Source organism: Hippopotamus amphibius, chromosome 13 (assembly GCF_030028045.1).
Source record: "Hippopotamus amphibius kiboko isolate mHipAmp2 chromosome 13, mHipAmp2.hap2, whole genome shotgun sequence".
Lineage (NCBI taxonomy): Eukaryota > Metazoa > Chordata > Mammalia > Artiodactyla > Hippopotamidae > Hippopotamus > Hippopotamus amphibius.
Genome location: NC_080198.1, coordinates 11,390,833 through 11,412,602, shown reverse-complemented (window position 1 = coordinate 11,412,602; position 21,770 = coordinate 11,390,833). Strand labels below are relative to the sequence as shown.

Here is a 21,770-nt window from a genome sequence, read left to right as displayed (position 1 = left end):
CTGCACCACACACAACAAATAACAATCAAGCGTTTCCTGATGGCCTCCTGTGGACACTGTCCCACTGGAGACCACAGGCTGGTGGAGGAAACAATGATTACACATCAAAAAGCTACAAAACATGCGAGCGTTAAAAGATTCCGAGGCTATTATTAATTCAGGGGAAGAAACTGTCGCTGGTGGGATGCCTAAATTTTTAGGAAAGGTGTCTGGAAGGCAGAACTTGGCCAGAGCAGGACTTACATGATTACGGCAGTGGTCTTCTGACTTGAGTATATGGAAGAACAGCCCGGAGAGCTCATGTAAATACCTATTCCGAGGCCACAAACCCAGATATTCTGGTTCAGTAAGTATGGTGTGGGGTCCAAGAGTTTGCACTTCTAACCAGCTTGTAGGCGCTGCTAGTGCTGTGGGCCACAAACTGAGTAGCACTGATTTATAGGGCTTAGGAGGAAAGAAGGTATGTTAAGCGGACAAAACAATGACATCAGAGGCATGAAAATGGAAAAGTTCAGGCAAGTGAAGAGGATAGCAAGGCCACAGCCTGATAGTGTCAGAGCATGGTGTATTTATTCATTAAATATTTGAGAGTTTACAACATGCTAGATGCTATTCTGCGCATGAGGGAAGCAATGCAGAACAAGCCAATGTACCCGTTATTGGGAAGCTCACGTTCAACAGGGAGTTAAATAGTCAGACAATAAATAAACCGATAAATTCAAGACTGTTACTGGCAGTGGTCAGCTTGGAAGAAAGTTAAATAGGGAGAGAGGACTAAGCGTGACTATGTGCTCTGTAGAAAAGGTGGCTGGGGAGGGCCCCTCTGAAGACACGCTGTGAGAGCTGAGATGCCCAAAGATCTGGAGAATGAGAATTCCAGGCAAAAGCAATGAGTGGTACAGAAAGGATAAATGATTAAAAAAAAGGAAGCATGGGTGGATAAACAGGATGGAGTCACATTAAAGGTGGTCTTCTCAGCACAAAGAAGAGGTTGGGCTTGACGCAGGTGGAAATTGTGACAAATATTTTGCTAATTTACTCACCTGAAAAGACAAAATCCAAGGCTCATTAGTTATTTAACTTTAGGCAAAGGCTTTCTGAACCTGCTCCCTCTTCGATAAAATGGGGCAATTAGTGGAATAATGTCAAAATGCTTCATTTTATCTCTACATGAAAAAGAAAAGCAGTGGACACATGGAGATTACTGTAACTGCTACTTTATAATAAACTCAACACTCTTAATTAAAGAAACTAACTTTGCCTGTCTTATCTGACCTCTTTGGGTTAACCTGCTTCCTTACTAAAACAAAAGCATTAGCCAGCTTCTCTGCAGATCTTAGAGATCTTGTGCTGGAAAGATGATAATACCCTTGCCAGCATCTGAATATGGTTATGCATTTGCTACATAAATAGGGAAATTATTTGCTACATAAACGGGAAAGGTGAGGGAGTATCTCTGGTAACAAGGCATAGGATTGAAGTCTTTGTTGGATGGCATAGTTCAATATGCAACTTATCTCTCAAATTATACAACAAACTGTTTTAAAATTCGGTGTTCACACACCACAAAATGCAGGCTGTAGCAACTCTGACGAATTGTGCCTGCCCGGAACACTGGGGTCAGAAAAGAGATCCCTGATGCATAAGAGATTTTGACCATAATCATATTTGAAGACTCTGGTACATACAGCATAATTCCATCTTGGGAAGAAAAAAATAAAAGTGCACCAAAAAGTTTGGTAGAATACTATTAATAGTTTCCTTCAGAAAGCAGGGTGAATGGTTTTTTTTCATTTTTATGTTTATTACTTATTTTCTAACTTTAATGCAATGAAAACGTTTTGCTTACATAACAAAAAAGCTTAAAACCCGTGACAACAGAAAGAGCCAGTCCTTTATTGGATCATAGCAGCACCTAAAATCTTCCATTAACCTAAATGGTGAAGAACTAAACCCTAAAAAGCAAGTCTCACTGCAAGTTCGTGCTGAAAGGTCAGGACTATTACTTGAGAAGGCAGTCAATTCACATTACCATTCCACTGCAAGTGCACTCATTCACTCAGCAAACGTTTATTAATAAGTGGTTCATTTTAAGTTCCAGTAATGGGCAACCAATGAAATACGTAATTAAAGAGGAAAATGGCCTGATTTCATAGGTCCTCATTGCTCTTTCTTTTTTCCAACTCGACTTTTAGCACCAAAAATGCTTATTAATGATGTTAGGTCTTTGAGTGTTTAAAATATGGGTCATTTTATTAATTAAGCCCCATTTCATCAAAATGGCTAATTACTGTGTGAAACTGATCTCCATATCCGTGCTAAGAATATGGTCCCGGATTCAAGCACAATTCACTTAAGATAATGGCTCACCAGCCTTGCGGCTCCGAAGTCAAGTCGGACGGCAATATGGTTTTGATGAGAGGAAGACTTTTAGGCATGAAGAACAGTTTTAAGGTAACTGTAGCTTGTTATGAACAAAATGATCATAGAAATATGACAAAGCACAACCCAGATCTCTCAATTTCCCATCCACTGCTCTTGCCACTGACACTTGATCAGCTCCTTTTTGCTAGTAACCTTGGTATAAAATGGCAGGGTTCGTGGGTGGAAGGAGGGGTGAGGATTTCCTCAATGCTGTAGGTTGGGCTAAAGATCCCACAGGCACCAATCTAACATCTTCAAGAACAGCTAATATTTCTTGGGCACTTACTATGTGAACTGTTTTAAGAACTTCACATGTATTAAGTGACTTAATACACCCAAAAATCCTGAGGTAGGTATTATTAGTATGTGCGTTGCATACACAAGGAAAAAACTGAGGCAAAGGTATGGTAATAGTGTGCACATGGTTTATAACTGTGAATCCAGGATTACAGTCTTTTCAATCCCGTTCCAGATGCTGTGCTCTTTAATACCATATTGACTAACAGTTGTTCTTTATGTGCCCTCTTCTCCTTACTGAAACTGTACTTCAAATGGTCTTTCAAAAAGTCAGAAATAATAATCAGAGCTTACTTTAGTCATGCAAACTAGTCCTGGCCCACAATCAAAAGTAAGTCACCTTCTAAGCAAGGTGATTTTTTTTGTTAAATGAATTACATCATTCTTTTTTTTTAAATTGATTTTCTTTCTTTTACTGATTTTCACCTATGCCATGAGAATCATTTCCAGGATTCTGCCTACCTGGTTAGCAGTTAATTATTTGGTTCTTTATTCAAATGAGAAGATGGGGGAAAAACAAGCTTATTATAATAAAGATGATGGTTAAGAATCACAGTGTTAGCAGCAACTAACTTACTGAGTCTTTACCATGAGCGAGGCACTGTACCAGGTGCTATATACTTTGATCCATTTATTCCTCATAAGAACCTTACAGTAGGTACAATTACGATGTACATTTTACAAATGTGGAAACGGAGGCTTAGAAAGGTTAATTTGCCTAAGGTTACAGGCAAAGACTAGCAATGAACAGGTACAGAACTCCAACCCAGATCTAATTCTAGAGTCCACATCTTAATATACTTAATATGCTTAGTGGCAGTTAAAACTGCCATTCTTAATCTAGTGGAAAGAATAAGCACTATGAAAGTAATTCACAACCGACACTCTGCTGTTTTCTTGACTGTACCAAAATAACCAGACTCAGGTTAAAGACCTACATCATCTACAATTAACTTGACCAAGATGCCAGAGCTGCCATTTCTCTCTGGAAAATCCTGTGGATCCCACTCAGTTTTGTCACTCTGCTATTCTCTTTTCTGGAATACTCTCTCCATCACTCTGGGCTTGACGAAATTAAAACTTATCCTTCAGAGTGACTAAGAAAAGTTAAAGATGTATATATAAACTCTAAATCAACCACAAAATTTTTAAAACAGAGTTATAGCTAATAAGCCAAAGGAGAGACAATGAAGTGATTAAAAAAAAAAAAAACTTAATTCAAAAAGTTTAAAAAAAAAAAGAGCAAAAGGAAAAGAACAGATGAGACAAAGAAAAAAACAAATCTCAAGACAACAAATTTAAACCCAGCCATACCAACAATCATATTAAGTGTAAATGGTCTAAACAGCAAGTGAAAAGGCAAAGATTGTCAATAAATTCATTAACTCTGATGAAATGCACAAATTCCTTGAAAGACACAAACTCATACAGCTTTATCAAGAACAAACAGATAATTTGCATAACCCTGCAGCTACTAACTAAATTAAATGTATGGTTACAACTCTAGGCCCAAATGGTTTTCCTGGGGAAATTCTATCAAGCATTTAAGGAAGAAAAATGCTAGTTCTATATTAACTCTTCCCCAAAAAATTCAAGGTGAAGGAATATTTCCCAATTCAATCTATGAAGCCAGCAATACACTGATACTAACACCAGACAAGAAAAAACAAAAACAAGAGACCAATACCTATCATGAATATATTTTAGCAAACTGTATCCAAAATATATACAAAGGATAATACATCATAACTAAGTGGATGTATTCCAGGAAGCCAAGGATGGTTTAACATTTGAAAACAGAAAATCAATGACTATACTGCACCATGTTAACAGACTGAAAAAGAAAAACCACATAAACATCTCAACCGCCACAGAAAAAGCATCTGGCAAAATCCACATCCATTTCTGATTTAAAAAATTCTCAAAAATCTAGGACTAGAAGAAACTTGCTCAAGCTGATAAAGGGCATGTTTGAAAACACAACAGCTTATGCATACCTAATTTTGAAAAGTCAAATGTTTTTCCCCTAAGATCAAAAATTAGGTAAGACTGTTCTTACTACTCCTATTCAACAATATACTGGAGATTCTGGGCTGCTCTGGTGGCACAGTGGCTAAGAATTCGCCTGCCAATGCAGGGCACATGGGTTCGATCCCTGGTCTGAGAAGATCCCACATGCCTCGGAGCAACTAAGCCTGTGCGCCACAACTACTGAGCCTGTGCTCCAGAGCTTGTGAGTCACAACTATTGAGCCCATGTGCCACAACTATGGAACCCCATGTACCTAGAGCCAGTGCTCTGCAGCAAGAGAAGCCACAGCAATGAGAAGCCCACACACCACAACGAAGAGGAGCCCCCGTTACCACAACTAGAGAAAGCCCGTGAGGAGCAGCGAAGACCCAATGCAGCCAATTAATTAATTAATTAAAAAAATATACTGGAGGTTCTAGCCAACACAATACAGTAAGAAAAAGTAATAAAAGATATGATATCCAGATTAAAAAGGAAGAAGTAAAACTGTCTACATTCACAGATGGTACAACCACTTATGGAGAAAATACAATAGAATCTACAAAAACATCACTAATACAGATGAGCTTAACACGGTTACCGGACACAAGATAAATATACAAAAACCAATTGTACCATATAAACGTATTTATTAAAAATATATATATTAAGTTAAAAGATATTTTAAAAGAATTAACTGAGAAGCTTATAAAAATTTAAAACAGATTTAAAATAAGCAAGAAAAATGAAATGTTAAAGTAGACGCATTCATATGCATGGCACTGGAATATTTTGGTGCTCATGCTTAAAATGTTTACAGGCTTCATTTTCTTCACTTATTTGTGAGAAAAAAATTTTTCTGGTCTTCAATTCTTACAGAGTAAATAGATTCCCAATTTAGAAAAGTGCCATATGTCAGACACACAACTGGTGGCAATTAGGTTCTGAGATACTGTGGTACAAAAAGAGATTCACCTGTTTCTCATGGAAGTCTGGTTCCCCAGCAATAGGATTCTGATACACCTGCAGTAACAGCCTGAATTAGAGAAAGAAATCTGGGACTACAGACATATGGGTATACGAACACTTAAAAGTACTGGGACGACCTAGGGCAATGCTTTTAATTTAAAATTAAAATTTTAAAGATAAATTTGTCCACATCTTGTTATTAAAGGTAGGTGTAAAGCATAAAGTAAACTCAACTCCATGAACTTCCACCTAAATAACTGCATTAAAAATTCTAAGAAATGCAGAAGACACATACACCTACGAATTCGAAAAATATACATAACTTAAATAGATTCTCTTTAGGCCAGTGGTCCCCAACCTTTGATGTATGTTATGATCACCTTGAGAGCTTTTAAATCCTGATGCCCAGGTCATAATCCAGAAAAATCAAATCAGAATGACAAGAGTGAGGAAATAGGCATCAATATTTTTTATAGATCCCAGATGATTCTAATGTGCAGTAAAGTTTAAGAAACATTATTTTAAGGCAAAGTTTAACAATGCCTCCATTATCAAATTAATAGCTTAATTTGGAGCCATTACAGGGTGTTTTAAGTCTCTAACTGCCTGGGCTGACTGAATTACCATGGGACGCTTCTTGTAATAACAACCTGCAAAATGTCATCACTGCACAGGGATAGAAAGACAGAAGTTGAAATCCTGGAGACACTAAAAATATATGATTTAAAGAAAAAGAGGAACAGAAGTGGTATTCAATTTCTGAACTCCTTAAAAAGGTTACTCGTGAAACACTGAGTTACTTCTACTAGCCGAGAACAACCAACTCTCACATTGAAATTATAGCCCAAAGAGAAGAATCATTCTCTGAAAGTGATGTTTATTTCCCAAAGTACACACTATATACCTAGAACACTTGGGATGTTTCCATTCTAGTATACCACAATCTGCCCTCCATTTATAACTCTCAATCTCAACAGAGAAGCCAGAAATTTAAAGGAGTCTCAAGTAAATTAAGGGTGTGCTTCCAGACTGACATGGTGGAAAAGGTATACAGCTCACCTTGATTCATGGGACAACAAAGGTCTCTCAGAGGGTCAAGATACAAAAGATAGAACACAGCTGATAACAGACCATTTACAAGCTCTGTTTCTTGCACCGCTTTCCTCCATGCCTGTGCACAAACTTTTTTTTTTCTGGCTTTGATGGGAATAGGTATGCACTAACAGAAGTGGATGAGACATTTGGGGCTAATGTTTACGATGGCTCATGCCACGATGGCTCACGCCGAGACAGAGTTTAGTGACTTACCTTGTGGCACATGTAGGATCCACCTTTCTTCACCCGGTCTTTCCCAGAAAGGGGGCCTTTCTGTGGATGAAGAGAAGAGAACTTGTTGGTCCAAAAAGCACAGCTGCCCGTCCCACAGCTAGAGGGTCTATTTTAATCTAACCAATTCTCTCATGGTTGCCTAAAGTCTCCACATGCATTTCTGCCCCTCGGTCTTGCACCTGCACCCATGTACCTTCTCAAATGCCCGCCTTTCCAAATCCTGCATCCTCTGAGGTCCAGCTCAAGTTCCCACTCTTTGATGAACTCTTTGTGACTACCTTAAGCAATCCAAACCCCACAGTGTTTCCTACCTAGATGACCAATAAGCTGCTTGGCAGAATCTCTTACATCACCTTCTCACGCTGACAGGCAAATTTATCCTGTGTTATAACTGGCCTGCTCAACTAGACTGGCAAGCCTCTTTGAATCATGTTTTTAAAATCCTACTAAACCTAATGCAACACCTAATAAACCCTTTGCTGACTGAATAAACGAATATGCTTTTTATGTTTAAAAAAATTTTAGGTCAGGTTTACTGAGGTATACTTTATATACAGTAAACTTTTATACTTTTAAAACATTTAAATGCACGCTTCTGATGAGTTTTGACAAGTGTATAGTCATGTGACCACTGCCACAATCAAGACATAGAACATAGTTTATCTTTTTCAAAAAGATTTACATAGCGATTATGAACCAAGCAGGGTTCTAAGTATCTTACAAATATTAACTCATGTGATTTCCGTAACAACTTCTGAGATTAAGCACGTGCAGAACGAGGATTCGCACTGAGGCAGCCTGGCTCCAGGGTTTAGAGACCAAGAGTATACGAAATTGGGCAGTGCCTAAAAGAAGGAACAGTGGCTACCACAGCAATGAGAGCTGGAGCCAGAAGGAGCCAGCCAAGAGGTAAGCCTGTTTCCTCTAGGGAGGGCTTGGGGTAAAAGTGCAATGGAAATGAACACCATAAAGCAGTAACGGCCGGGATAAAAGCCTCATCATCAGGTAGGCCAAGCAAAGAGTTTCTGAGAGCCACCAGTAAACTTCTACAAACCAGAGCATCTGGGAAGTCTGAGAGGGATAAGAATGTTTTGCTTTTTCCTTTTTTATGCAAAAAGCCAACTAATCATACAGCTGCCTGCTCTTTGTTTACTGAAAATAAGAGAAGGTTGAATAGTGCCTCCTATCTTAATTTTCCTTTTCCTTGTCAAAAGCCCAGACATAAGTGGCAGAAGTTAAAAGAATCATGTTTTCTCCAAGCATGGCTAACACACTGACTCGCATATGTCAACTTGTGGGCAGAAGTTCATGTTTTCTTTTAAGTGTTTCCAGGTACTTAAAACTGTCAAAGACCAAGCCACTGGCCATTCTTCATTCCACAGTATTTCCATGGCCTTAACTGCTTTATGTTACACTAATAAACTTTTATTGATTACAAATGGGCAGGCTGTAAATGAGAAGAGCTACATGTGAACATAATGACTTCCCAGCACAGCGTCCTTCCCAGGAATATCTGGAATCTGACACCCATTACAACAGAATCTGCTGGGTGAGTTTATTATTCTTTAAAGTAGCATAATCACCAAGAATTCACTGCAGCAGAAATGAAAGCATTTCTAACTGTGCAGCTATCCCGTAGAATGGCCGCTCTCTCCTACATTAAATTTCTTGCTTGGGGATTCTTGTCTTACACTGCTTCAGGTGGTTCTCTGCATACTGGGTTACAAAGTACCAAATGACAGTTTAAATTCTGATTAAAGTCTCTCACAGTATCTGCTATCACGCAAGATTAAATTCTTTTGTCACGTCAGATCCAAGAACAAGAAGGAGCTGATGTGCCAACAGGAAGGAGTGAGAATAGTTCCCTTTCATCACAGCTCCAATGAATGAAGTCTGCAATCAATAAAAATGACACTCATCCAAGTGACACAAGCACTAAAGTGAGTCATCCCGGGCTGATCCGACCACAGCAGTTAATACAGTCCTCTAGGTGGCTGCTCAGCTGGTCCTTAGACGTGAATACAGTCCTCTAGGTGGCTGCTCAGCTGGTCCTTAGAAGTGAATACAGTCCTCTAGGTGGCTGCTCAGCTGGTCCTTAGAAATGAATACAGTCCTCTAGGTGGCTGCTCAGCTGGTCCTTAGAAATGAATACAGTCCTCTAGGTGGCTGCTCAGCTGGTCCTTAGAAATGAAACTATTCTTGCCAGTAAACAACGTGATGCAGGGTTAGCTACATCTGTTTGAAATGCTTACCGCTTTGCCAAAAACAAAAACACAAACAAACAAAAAACACCAGGAAAATTACGCGGAGCGTGTGGTGGGTTGAACAGTGTCTTCCCCCCCTGCCGCCCCAAATTCATGTTCACCCAGAGCCTCCGAATGTGACCTTATTTGGAAACGGGAATTTTGCAGGTTTGTAATTTTTCTACTAGTTAAGATGAGGTCGTACTGGATTAGGGTGAGCCCTAAATCCAGCGACTGGTGTCCTTATAACAGGAGGAGAGGACACAGAGAAAGCCCGGTGAAGACAGAGGCAGAGGCTGGAGTGATGCAGCTATGAGCCGAAGAATGCCAAGGATTCCGGGGAACTGCCAGAAGCCAGGAAGAGGCAGCAAGGAGTCTAGAGACTCAGCAGGGAGTTCGGCCCTGCCAGGACCTTGGTCTCGGACTTCTAGCCTCCAGAACTGTGAGAGAATGAATTTCTCTCGTTTCAGGCCACCAAGTTTGTGGTAATTCGTTATGGGAGCCCTGGGACACGAACTTAAGGGGGAAATGTCTCCATTTCTTTTTGTTAAAGAAAGGATCAATACATGAAAACTAACGTCTCTCGTGATCAAGTTTGTTACTGCAGGTTAAAACAACTTGAGGAGCTACCAACAGCAGTGCCTAAATACCTCACCTTTCTGCCTACACACTTGGCAAGAAGAGAGACTGCCATGCCCCTCCACCTCCACCACCAGTACTCAAGAATCTAAGAATCTAAGTAAAAATACACACTGAACACAAAGACTCTGCTCCGAAACAGACAAGAACCCACGTGAATGTTGTCTCCAAAGGGACTACCCCTAACTGCTCTACTCCAAGATGCCAAAATACTAGCAGGTCTCTAATGCTTGGATGACTGCAAGGACAGAAAAAAAAAAGAAAAGAAAAAAAAAAAGCAGGTTTCTAAATGTTAGCCCCAATAATCTCAAAAGGCCAAGCAAGGTGCATCTAAAGTTCTCAGGACAAGAGCTGAAGGAGCAATGCTCTGAGTGCTAGTGCAGGGGAATAAATCCTCATCTAAAACACCTAGGAAGGCATAAAAGTCCTTAGTGATGAAACAAATCCACAGCAGATACCACAGAACCACGCGTCAGCCAGACTGGCTTGTTGAAGGAGGAGTAAGCCTGCAGGAAGAGGGGTGACCAACGTGCTGGAGGTGGCCATGTCATATGTCACAGGAGCAGCAAACACGGGTGCATGTAGTGGGCTGTCCTCTCGAGACTTCTAAGTTTCATTTGATGGCCCCAGGGCCGCGTAGTCAAGAGATACTCTTCCCTTTCCTTCCGTGTCACCCGCAACACGACGACAAGGACAGCAAAAGAGGAAACCGAGCATTTGACGAATTTTCATCAGTCAGCAGAGACAAAAAGCACTTCTTTTAAACATGTTCGACACAATCCACAGTGTGGAATACTAAGCAGCTGTTAATAAGAATGAGGCATGTTAACAAAGTATGAGGCACTCCTCAGGACTTCCCTGCGGTGCAGTGGTTAAGAATCCACCTGCCAATGCAGGGGACAAGGGTCCGATCCCCGGTCCAGGAAGATCCCACATGTCGTGGAGCAACTAAGCCCATGCGCCACAACTACTGAGCCTGTGCTCTAGAGCCTGTGGGCCACAACTACTGAAGCCCGTGCGCCTAGAGCCTGTGCTCCACAACAAGAGAAGCCACCCAACGCAGCCAAAAATAAGTTAATTAATTAATTTAAAAAATGTGAGGCACTTCTGTATGAGTATATTGTGCTGTCATTTTCACTTAGAAAATAACATGGAATCAAGTATTTATTCTGATTTTCTTGTACGTTGTGTCCCAGCAGGGAGCTGGTCACCTGGAGAAGCGTCTGGCCCTGGGGCCATCAAACGAAACTTGGGAATCTCAGGAGGACAGCCTACTGTATGCATCTGTATTTTCTGTTCTGCTGAGAAAGGAGCGTTACAGTCTCCACCTACAACTGCAGGTTAGTCTACTTCTCCTTCTAATTGTGTTAGTTTTCACTTCATATGTTTCAGCTCTGTTCACTGGGGCCTACATATTTAGTATCACTATGTCCTCTGGGTGGATTCACCATTTTATCACTAAGCAGTGTCCTTCCCTGACTCTGGTGATGAATGTCTTGGCTTTGAAATCTACTTTATGTGACATTAATATAGCCATTCCTGCTTTTTTCTGATTAATGTTTACATAAAATATCTTTTTCCATCATTTTGTTTTCAATCTATTATATCAGTATAGTTGAAGTGAGTTTTTTATAGACCATTATATTTGAAGTGAGTTTTTTGTAGACTGTATACAGTTAGGTTATGTTTTTTAATCCACTTTGCCAATTTGTCTATTAATTTATGTATTTAGACCATTGTGCTTCTAATGAAATTACTGACATCTTGACTTAAGACTGTCGTTTCATTTTTTGTTTTTTGTCCTCTATTTTTTGTTCTGTTTTCTTTTTTCATTTGTTTCAAGCATGTTCACAATTGCTCACTTAAGTATTTTCATGGCTGCTTTAAAATCTTTGGCAGATAATTCTAACACCTCTGTCATCTGTGTTCGTATCTACTGGTTGTCTTTTTTTTCATTCAGTTTGGTGTCCCCCAAGTTCTTGGTATGACAAGTCATTATTCAGCTGAAACCTGGATAATGTTTATATGTGACAAGACTCTGGCTCTTACGTAAACATTCCGTTCAGCTGGCTTTCCTTGACACCACTCTGCCTGGGGAAGGGAGGAAGCCGTCTCATTACTGCCAGGTGGAAGCAGAAGTCTGGGCTCCACACTCAGCCTCCACTGACACCTCAGGAAAGATGCTCATTACTTCCTGCTGGAGGAGGTGAGAGTTTCGGCTCCCTGCACGGTATCCACTTACTCCATGAGTAGGGTGGCTTCATTACTGCCAGGCAAGGATGAAACGCCTGGGGTCTCACCTGGCCGTCACTGACACCACCCTGGCAGGGGTATTATAGCACCTCAACACAGCCTCATGAGGGTGCAAGTATAGACTCCCCCTTGGCCTTTGCAGGCGTGGGAGAACACAGTTTTCTTCTGTGGTGCTTAGACGGGGTAGGGTGGTTACTGACTAAAAGCTTTCAGTATTGCTACACTGTCCGTTTCCTGTTTGCCCCTTTGGCTGGAGAGAAAAGGCTTTTCTTGGGACTTTTGGTTTACATCTCCTTGGCATTTGTAGGCTGGTGTCTTCTCCAGCTCCAAGTCTGGGATGTATGGGGCAAAAAGAAAATCCATGGAACTCACCACATGTCACTCCTAGGGTCCCAAGGTCTTCAGCTACTCTGCCTTCTTGTCACCTTTCAGGGACTTCTTACGTTCCTCTTCTAGGTAGTCTCCAGAGTTTTAATTGTATTTAGTGAGAAGAACAGGGAAATGTGTCTACTCCATTTTCCTAGAACTGAAGTCAGACTTCCTTCACATTCACTTTTTAAAGCCTAGTTTTGCTAGATACAGAAATCTTAGTTGATAGTTGGTTTTTTCCAGCCCTTTGACTATATCACTCCACCATCTTCTTCTGACTTCCACTGTTTCTAACGAGAAAGTGGTCATAAATCACATAATTGTTGTCCTGTATGTGATAAGGTACTTTTCTTTTGCTGTTTTCAAGATTTTTTCTTTGTCTTTCAGCACTGTGACTATGACTTGTCTAGGTATATTTCTCATTAGTGTTTATCCTAGCAGAAGTTCACTGAACTTCTTAGAACTGTAGATAATCTGTCATCAAATTTGGAAAGTATTTAGATCATTTCTGCAAAAATGTTTCATCCCTTTCTGTCTCCCCTCTCCATGTGGGACTCCTATTACGTGTGTTGAAATTACGTTGAAATGTTTGATACAGGACTCTTATGATCTGTCTCCAATTTTTTTTTCCCTCTCTGTTCTTTTGGTTTTCCCTTGATTTACCTTCAAGTTCACTGACTCTGCCATCCTACCATTTCTAATCTGCTACGGGGTTCATCTAGGGAACTTCTCAATTCAGTTATTGTATTTTCAATTTCAGAAATTTCACTTGGTTCTTTTTTTTTATCATTTCTATTTGTCTGTTGTGATTCTCTATTTGTTGATTCACATTGTATTTCTACCAATTATTTGAATATATTTTCCCTTAGTCCTTTAAACATAATATCTGCTTTTAAGTCCTTGTTAAATCCAATATTTGGCTTACTCAGTTTCTGTTTAACTAATCTTTTTCCTCAGTATGGGTCACATTCTCCTGTTTGCATGTCTATTGCTTTTTAGGTGAAAACTAGACATTTAGATTATTTATATACACACACACAAATATATAAAATAGCAACTTTACAGTCACTGTGTAAGGTCAAATCTCTGTAATAAATTCCTTACTACACACACACACACACACACACACACACACACACACACACACACACACATACACACGTAGTTCTACTTCTGATGGAACCATGAGTAACAGAGTTAATAGTTATTGAAGTAGAGTTATGGGTACAATCTCTCTAATCTTACTTATTAGTATTTCCACAACAAAATCCTAAAAAAATAACATCTACTCATATATGCTAATGTAAGCATAAACTCTCTTTATAAAAAGAGTCATTAAAGAACTATTAACAATGTTGCTTGAGGTGAAAAGAAAGAAGGGGTTGGGAAACAGGGTGGGAGTTTTGTAGCTTTCGAAATTCACATTCATAAATTACCCATTCATGTTTGTAATGAAGAAAAAAATACACTCAGTGCAATGAAAACTAAAATGTTCTGGCATGTATTGTTTCTGCTTCAGTGACACTCAGTGATAACTGTTCATTAAAGCTTAAAGGCATCTTTTATTTTGCATTTACTATCTCTTCATTATAATCAATTCTTACTACTAAACAGCATAATACATTTTTCAAAGCAGGAAATAAGAGCATCCGAAAAAGGATTAAAACTACCACATCCTAGACTTTCCCTTTCACACCCATTATCCTTTTAAGAATCAAGTAAGTGAGGTACCAGTCCAAAAGTATTCAGATGCTAGCTGACTGTTAGCCTTTTAGCTACTGTCAGAGTGTGGGCAGCTTCAGAAAGACCATTTGGTTTTATACTATTAAGACTATTACTTTTTTTTTTTTAAGCTCTTTATTGGAATATAATTGCTTTACACTGTCGTGCCAGTTTTTGCTAAGACTATTCCTTTTAACCTTAAAGGAAATCAGAGCTGAACAGAACTGGTGGGAGCAGTGGATTTACTCCTGGATGACAAGATCCAGGTTGTATGAAATCAGAAGATACCCTTGAGATTAGCTAGTCCAGAAGCTCCCCATCTGAACTCTTTGGATCTGAGAAAATAAAAATGGGCTGTCTTGAATTTGTTCAAGATTTCAAAGAGACTTTTTAAAGAAATAAATTTACCTATGAAAAAGCTGCTGTGGTGAACCAAAATAGATTCTTTTCAGGATCTATGTCCTCCCTACCTCACCAACATCATTTCTCATAACCGCCCTCCCAGGATAATGAATTTCTCATGTCCTCCCCAAAGAAACATGTGATTTTCTCCACCTAATATGTCCATCCCCACTGTTCATTAAACATCTATTTATTTTGCAAGATCCACCTCGAGAGTTATCTCTTAATGGAGAGCGTGGGCTTTGGAGTCACACTACCTTCCTGAGTTCAAGTCATGGCTCATAAAAAGTCATGGCTCTGGACCTCCATGTCCCAGGTTCCTCCCCTGTAAGATGGAGATAATAACAGTACCTACTTCATTGGAATGATATGGGGATTAAAAGAGAGGATGCATAGAAAGCACTGAGCAAATAATAATAAATGTGCAGTCGTTGTTCACTATTACACATTATTAGTTCATGACTAACTCAGGTTTCCCGAAGGTGCCCATAAACCAAGTGGCACATAACCTCCAAAATTCCAAAACCACAGCCATCATCTGACCCAGTTTTTCTAAGGCCGAGCCCTCAAAGGGAGTCTAAGTTCCAATAAAATAACTGACATGTTACTAACACTGTAGAAGGAAGACAGACTACTGTATAGTACAATGAAACTCATATATAGCTGGTCACAGATGCAGAGGCTGCTACCATAGCATCTGACTTAGCAAAACGTTAACATTTTTAATGGTAAAACCCAACAAAAACATTCGGGGGGCCAGAGAAACAGCAGAGTGAACTTCTCCTTAAGAAACTTTTAAAAGTCTAAAAATGTCATCTGACTTTGCACTACTTTCTCTTCCCACTGCCTGGTACAAATGATACCACAAGCACCTGAGGAGAAAACTGAAATTCACTATTTTCAACCTGACGATGGCAGCTAGCCTTTATTTAATAACATCTGTGAGAAGACCCAGCAATCTGGTGAATATTTTAAAGTGTTTTAAACATTGTTTTCATCTGCAGAATAGGTACTGCTTAAGACCAACCAATGTTAACAATAATAACTTTGAAAAAGCAATGGACACCCAGGAAAGGATCGAATCAGAGACGGCCAGACCTTTTTCTCACCGAGTCTTCCTCCATCTCGCTATACCCTATCCATCTGCTCAAGCTAGACTCCTGAGGAGTAATTCTCGGTTCCTCCCTCTCCCTCACCCCCACATCCAGCTGGTCTGAGGAACTCCACCTCCAAGGCAGATCTCTAATGGATGGCAGCTATCATCTCCATAGTAACCACCCTGCTCCAAACCACCTTTTCTCACCTGGACAAGTACTAGCCTCCTAAGAGGTCTTGCAGCTTCCAAACTGGCACCTACTAGGAGCGCAATAATATTTGTAGAAAAAAACAAAAGACTATGCCATTGTGAAGGAAGCTAGACAAAAAGAAGAAAAAAAAGTACACACTGTATGATTCCATTTATCTAAATCTCTAAAAATTACAAACGAATCCACTATGACAGAAAGCAGATCAGTAATTGCTCGGGTATGAGAGGTAGAGAGGGCAAGACGGGGGGGCTGCCAAGGGGCACAAGGAAATGTTGGGGCGATGGTTCTGTTCACTATCTAGACTATGGTGGTTTCATGGATTTGTGTGTGTACATGTATTTATTTTTTGATAAGTATATATATTTATATACAATTATGTTTATATACATATACAAACTGACTAAATTGTACACTTTAGAAATGTACAATTTATGCCAATTATACAATAAAGATTTTTTAATAGAAGTAAACAAAAATTCTAAGTGATGATATTTTTATTTATTTATTTATTTATTTATTTATTTATTTATTTATTAAAGTGATGGTATTTTAAACAAACTATGAGGTGTGTGATTGGCTTCAAATAATCCAGGGGAGGAGGGGAGCAGAGATGAATGGGTGGAAGTATAGAAGAAACAAGATTAGCCATGAGTTGATAAGTATTATGGCTGGGTACTAAGGACATGGGGGGTTAATACACTATTCTCTCAACTTCTGCATGTTTGAAATTTTCTATAATAAAAACAATTTTTAAGTTAAAGGAGAGAAAATACTAAACCAGAATAAGCTAAAAGAAGAAAAAACTTCCACAGTCGAAAAATGCTAGGAGTCAAAGGCCTCCTTAGAAGTTTATGTATAAGGCGGGGTTGGAGTTGAAACGGACAGATTTCCTTCTTCACTCTCTTGGACCCTGAGAAGCGTGCATCTTCCCTTGAGAGCCAAGTCATCCTCCCCCTGACTGGCTGTAAGCTGGGCTGTTTGCACACGTGACTTCTAGTCAAGCCTTCAAGCTATCTTATCACCCGGGCTCCCAGAAGCATGGTTCCCGTAGCCTGAAGTTCAGGATTAAAGAAAAATGATCTTGTTGTCCATGTGCAGCACAAGCATGCTAAAGCAGCATGCTTGTTAAATCACCAGGCACTATAGCAACAGGCAGCTCAGAACACACAAACAGGAGCAGCCTTTTTAATCTTTCTTTTCTTCAAGCCTCTGCTCATGTGTCTCCTAAAAGGAATCGCTTTTCAATCACCTCAACCATCTTTAAAGAAATGAACTCTGCCTACATGAGCTTAGAGCACGCTAATACCTCTTCTCTCAGTGGATCCTCATATTAACCTTGGGCATCAGGAACTATCATGATCCCCAGTTTAGGGATGAGGAGCAGTGAAACTCAGAGACGGAATACATGGAGAGCCCAGGTCACAGAGCTACCAAGTGACAAGGCCAGGAGTCGAGGCCCCTCCCACCTCTGCGCCTGTCCAGCTCGACGCTCTTCCAGGCTAAGCTGCACCTCTGACCAAGGTGCGTGAGTGAAAAGTCAAAAAAACCAACAGCTCACTTCGTTTACCCGATGTAGAACATGCCAAGGGATTTTGAGAGTGGGTAGCTGAAACCGGTACTGCAAATAAAGCTTTTTCAATTACGTGTAATTTTATTCATCCCCCAGCACAAGGCCCAACAGAAGGGACTGCAATTAGCTTTAGACGTTGCATGAGGAGAGGAAAAGGAGGGTGACACCCAGAGAAAGGTCAAAGAAAGGAAACTAGAGATCAGATTGGAAAGAATAGCACATTAAACACACAGTCCAAATTAACACCCCCGCAGTATTTTCTCTGTAAAACAAGCATGCGCTGTATGGTGATTACCTTGTTAGAGAAATGAATGAAAACAGTCATTTCCTCCATGCTACTTGTTCCACCCACGCTAGGCTAAAAAGGAAGAGAATGCTCGAAACTGTATTAACTCGCTCACAATGTCCGTGGTCCTCCATTTTCCAAGAAAAAACATGTCACTTTCTTAGCCCAAGGACTACAGTAACAATTCTTGCTTTGGGGAACAATACATCAAACTGGGTATTTACAACACTGATTCCAGTTGCAGCAGCTAATAACAGCAGCTAATATTTACTGAGTACGTATTAGAATCGGGTATGGCTTTAATGTTTTTAATCTTTAAAACAATATTTTGATGCAGGTTCTATTACTGGTAGGGCAGTTATATAATTTATTGCCCAAATAAGGATACTCTGGGGAGTGAACAGGGCAGCTACTAACAATTGTGCCAGGCATGAGCACAGGCTAGGAATGCTGGATACCCCATCAATAGCCCCGTATTACAAATGGAGAATTAAGGAACAGAAAGGTTAAACTGCCTGTCCAACGTCACACAGCAAGTAAGTGAAGCAGCCAGGGTTCAACCCCAGGCCATCTGGTTCCAGGCTCACACTCAGCCACTTGGCCATGTGCCCCTTACGAGCTGAAGTGGTATCATATTTTTTAAATAAATCATTCCACTGTTCCAGTTTGAAGAGCACAAGCCTTTCTGTATTTCACAAGTTCACTGCAAGAAAATGGCTAATACCCAAGGGAAGCTGTGAGTCGAGAGTTTGTATTTTTGAAAAATAAACACTGATTAGCTTTGGGATAGAGCTGAAATAACGCCCCTTGTTAGGTGTGCTTCTCCTAACGTACTTCTCCCAGCAGATGACATCTGCTTCTTTCACTCAGGAATAAATACACATTTAAAGTAGCAACACTTACCCTTTAAACAGACATCCATACGTAGCTTGATAATGCAGATGCCTTCAGTGGTTTCACTGGCTCAAAGCCCTCTGGGTTTGGGGGTCTCAACCTCGTACCATGGAAGCAACCATTCCATTTCATAGACCTACTCCATAAAGTCTCATCTGCCCTTGTGTATTACTGAAATGGTTTTTAAAAACCTCCAAGGAAAAATCATGCCCCAGAAATAAAGCGATAAGGAGGAAATCCAACATCTTCCTCTCATTACAAAATAAACTACAGGTGCCACGAGACCTCGATGAGCCACAACGTCAGGTGGGGAGACAGTGTCTTTATGTACGTACAAGACTGCGTGTGGACATGCTGCTTAAGGCAACATGATGTTGGTCTGTTTCGCATTATCCCTTTTCTTGGGTCCCTCGTGACATCACTGCCCTTTGCACTTTTAGCTCTTTCGGCCTCTTCCCTCAGACCCTACAAGGCTTATTTCACACTCCACTTTGTGTCTCTATCAAATGAGGAGCCACCAGACAGGCTGAAAGATCATACCGTCCTTCATCTGCCATCACGCCCTCTCTCTTCCTACCCTATATATCCCCCTTCTTCCTAGCTGTGGTATCAAAACACAAATATCTGGTCTTCGTTCCCAGTTCCCAGCACAGAGCTCCTAAAACCCTTGGAAAAGAAAGATGAGTGTCTTTCTTTTGTGGCTATTCCGGAGTTGTGTACTTTAAATTAGCCAGCATTCATAAGTAAAGTGCTTTCCTGAGTTCTGTGAGTTGTTCTAGTAAATTACCGAGCCTGAAGAAGGGGTCATGTGAACCCCCATATTCACAGTCTGCCAGGCAGAAGTGTGGCTAGCCTAGGTACCCCATTTGCAGCTGGCATCTGAAGTGGAGACAGTCTTGTAGGACTAAGCTCTTAATCTGCGGTGTCTGCAATAACTCCAGGAATTAGTATAAGAATTGGATTGAATTTTTGGACATCCAGCTGGTGTTGGAGAATTGGAGAACTCGTGTGGAAAAATGACATGTATTTGGTGTCAGAAAAAACACGCACATTTGGTGTCACAACGTTGCCAGAAAAAATGAAATACACTAGCGCTTACCACCTGGTGACAAATTACAAATTTCTTTCCTTCTCCTACTAGAAGGCAGACACCTTCACAGCATGGACTTTGCTTTGTTCACTGCTTTATCATTTGAGCCTTAAACAGTGGCTGGGACTGTAGATGTCAACATTATTTGAACCAGTGGATTATCACCCTGCACTTAAGTTTCTGTGTAATGACTCTTGGCCAGAGTAGAGATCCACCAAAAAAAAAAAGGAGGGTGGGGGGAGAAGGTTAGAAAGAAGAGTAAGATGGGAGAGCCTCCTGTGGTACAATGGGAAATACATATCTGGTCTTTGTACTGGTTCTCCGGAGTGATGAGTGTCTTCTGTGTGCTAATAAGATGACTGGTAACTGGAGAGCACTAGACAGCTGCAGGATGGGAGCTGGTCAGTCAGAAGACCTAGCATTATTAGTGAGCTGGAACTTTCAGCTCCATTCCCTGATCTCTGGGAAGGGGAAGGGCTGGTAATTAGAGCTAATCGTCAATGGCCAATGATTTAATCAATTATACCCATGTAATGAAACGTCCATAAAAAACCCAAGCAAGGAGGTTGGAGAGCTTCAGAGATGGTAAACACATCCACGTGCTAGGAGAGTGGCACCCCAACTTTACAGGGATAGAAGCTCCTGTGCATGGAACTCTTCTGGACTCCACCCTATGTACCTCTTCATCTGTCTGTTCATTTGCATCCTTTATAATAAACCCATGATAGTACGTAAAGTGATCTGTGAGCTGTTCTAGAAAATTACCAAACCTGAAAGGGTGGGGAGTTGTGGGAACTCCCAACTTAGGAGCCAACTCAGTGTGGGTATCCAGAGAACCCAATACTTGGACTGGCATCTGAAGTGGGGGCAGACTTGTGGGACTGAGCCCTTAAACCTTGGGTCTGTGCTGACTCCAGGTGGCTAGTGTCAGACTAAAGTGAATCAAAGGACACTCAGGTGGTGTCCAGAGAGTTGGAAACTTGGGTGTTGGTGTGGAAAAAACCTACACATTTGGTGTCAGAAGGATTATGCAATTTTTCAAAGAACTAGAATAAAGAAATTTTTAATTTGTATGGAAACACAAAAGACCCCAAACAGCCAAAGCAATCTTGAGAAAGAAGAACGGAGCTGGAAGAATCCTGCTCCTTGACTTCAGACTATATACTACAATGCTATAGTAATCAAAACAGTATCGTACTGGCACAAAAACAGATATACAGATCAATGGAACAGAACAGAGAGCCCAGAAATAAACTCAAACTTACATAGGTCATTAACCTACAACAGAGGGGGCAAGAATATACAATGGAGAAAAGACAATCTCTTCAATAAGTGGTGCTGGGAAAACTGGACAGCTACATGTAAAAGAATGAAATTAAAACATTTTCTCACACCACAGACAAAAAAAAGTTCAAAATGAATTAAAGACCTAAATGTAAGACCAGATACTATAGAACTCCTAGAGGAAAACATAGGCAAAACACTCTCTGATATAAATCACAGCAATATCTTTTTGGATCCATCTCCTAGAGTAATGGAAATAAAAACAAAAGTAAACAAATGGGACCTAATTCAAGTTAAAAGCTTTTGCACAGCAAAGGAAATCATAAACAAAATGAAAAGGCAACCTACAGAATGGGAGGAAAATATGTGCAAATGATGCAACTGACAAGGGATTAATCTCAAAATAAACAAACAGCTCATACAGCTCAATATCAAAAAAACAAGCAACCGAATCAAAAAGTGGGCAGAAGATCTAAATAGACATTTATCCAAAGAAGACATACAGATGGTCAAAAGGCACACGAAAAGATGTTCAACACTGCTAATTATCAGAGAAATGCAAATCACAACTACAATGAGGTATCACCTCACACCAGTCAGAACAGTCATTATCAAAAAGTCTACAAATAATAAATGCTGGAGTGGGTGGGCAGAAAAAGGAACCTTCCTACACTGTTGGTGA

At 40.3% G+C, this 21,770-nt stretch overlaps 1 protein-coding gene across 13 annotated transcripts in view; it reads right to left on the bottom strand.

Annotated features, from left to right (window-relative positions):
- SUMF1 (sulfatase modifying factor 1) overlaps nucleotides 1-21,770 on the bottom strand; it is a 115,142-nt gene that overhangs the window by 25,857 nt on the left and 67,515 nt on the right. For 4 of the 13 annotated variants that reach the window (XR_009048697.1, XR_009048696.1, XM_057704849.1 and 1 more), the window contains one exon: nucleotides 7,009-7,068. Coding sequence is in view for 6 of the 13 variants with exons in the window: in XM_057704849.1 (XP_057560832.1) it covers nucleotides 7,009-7,068 (60 nt within the window). In the remaining 7 variants the exon portion in view is untranslated. Of the gene's footprint in view, nucleotides 1-1,043; nucleotides 1,167-5,706; nucleotides 5,768-7,008; nucleotides 7,069-21,770 lie in introns of those variants that run through there. The other 9 variants (XR_009048694.1, XM_057704844.1, XM_057704845.1 and 6 more) reach the window with 4 other exon arrangements.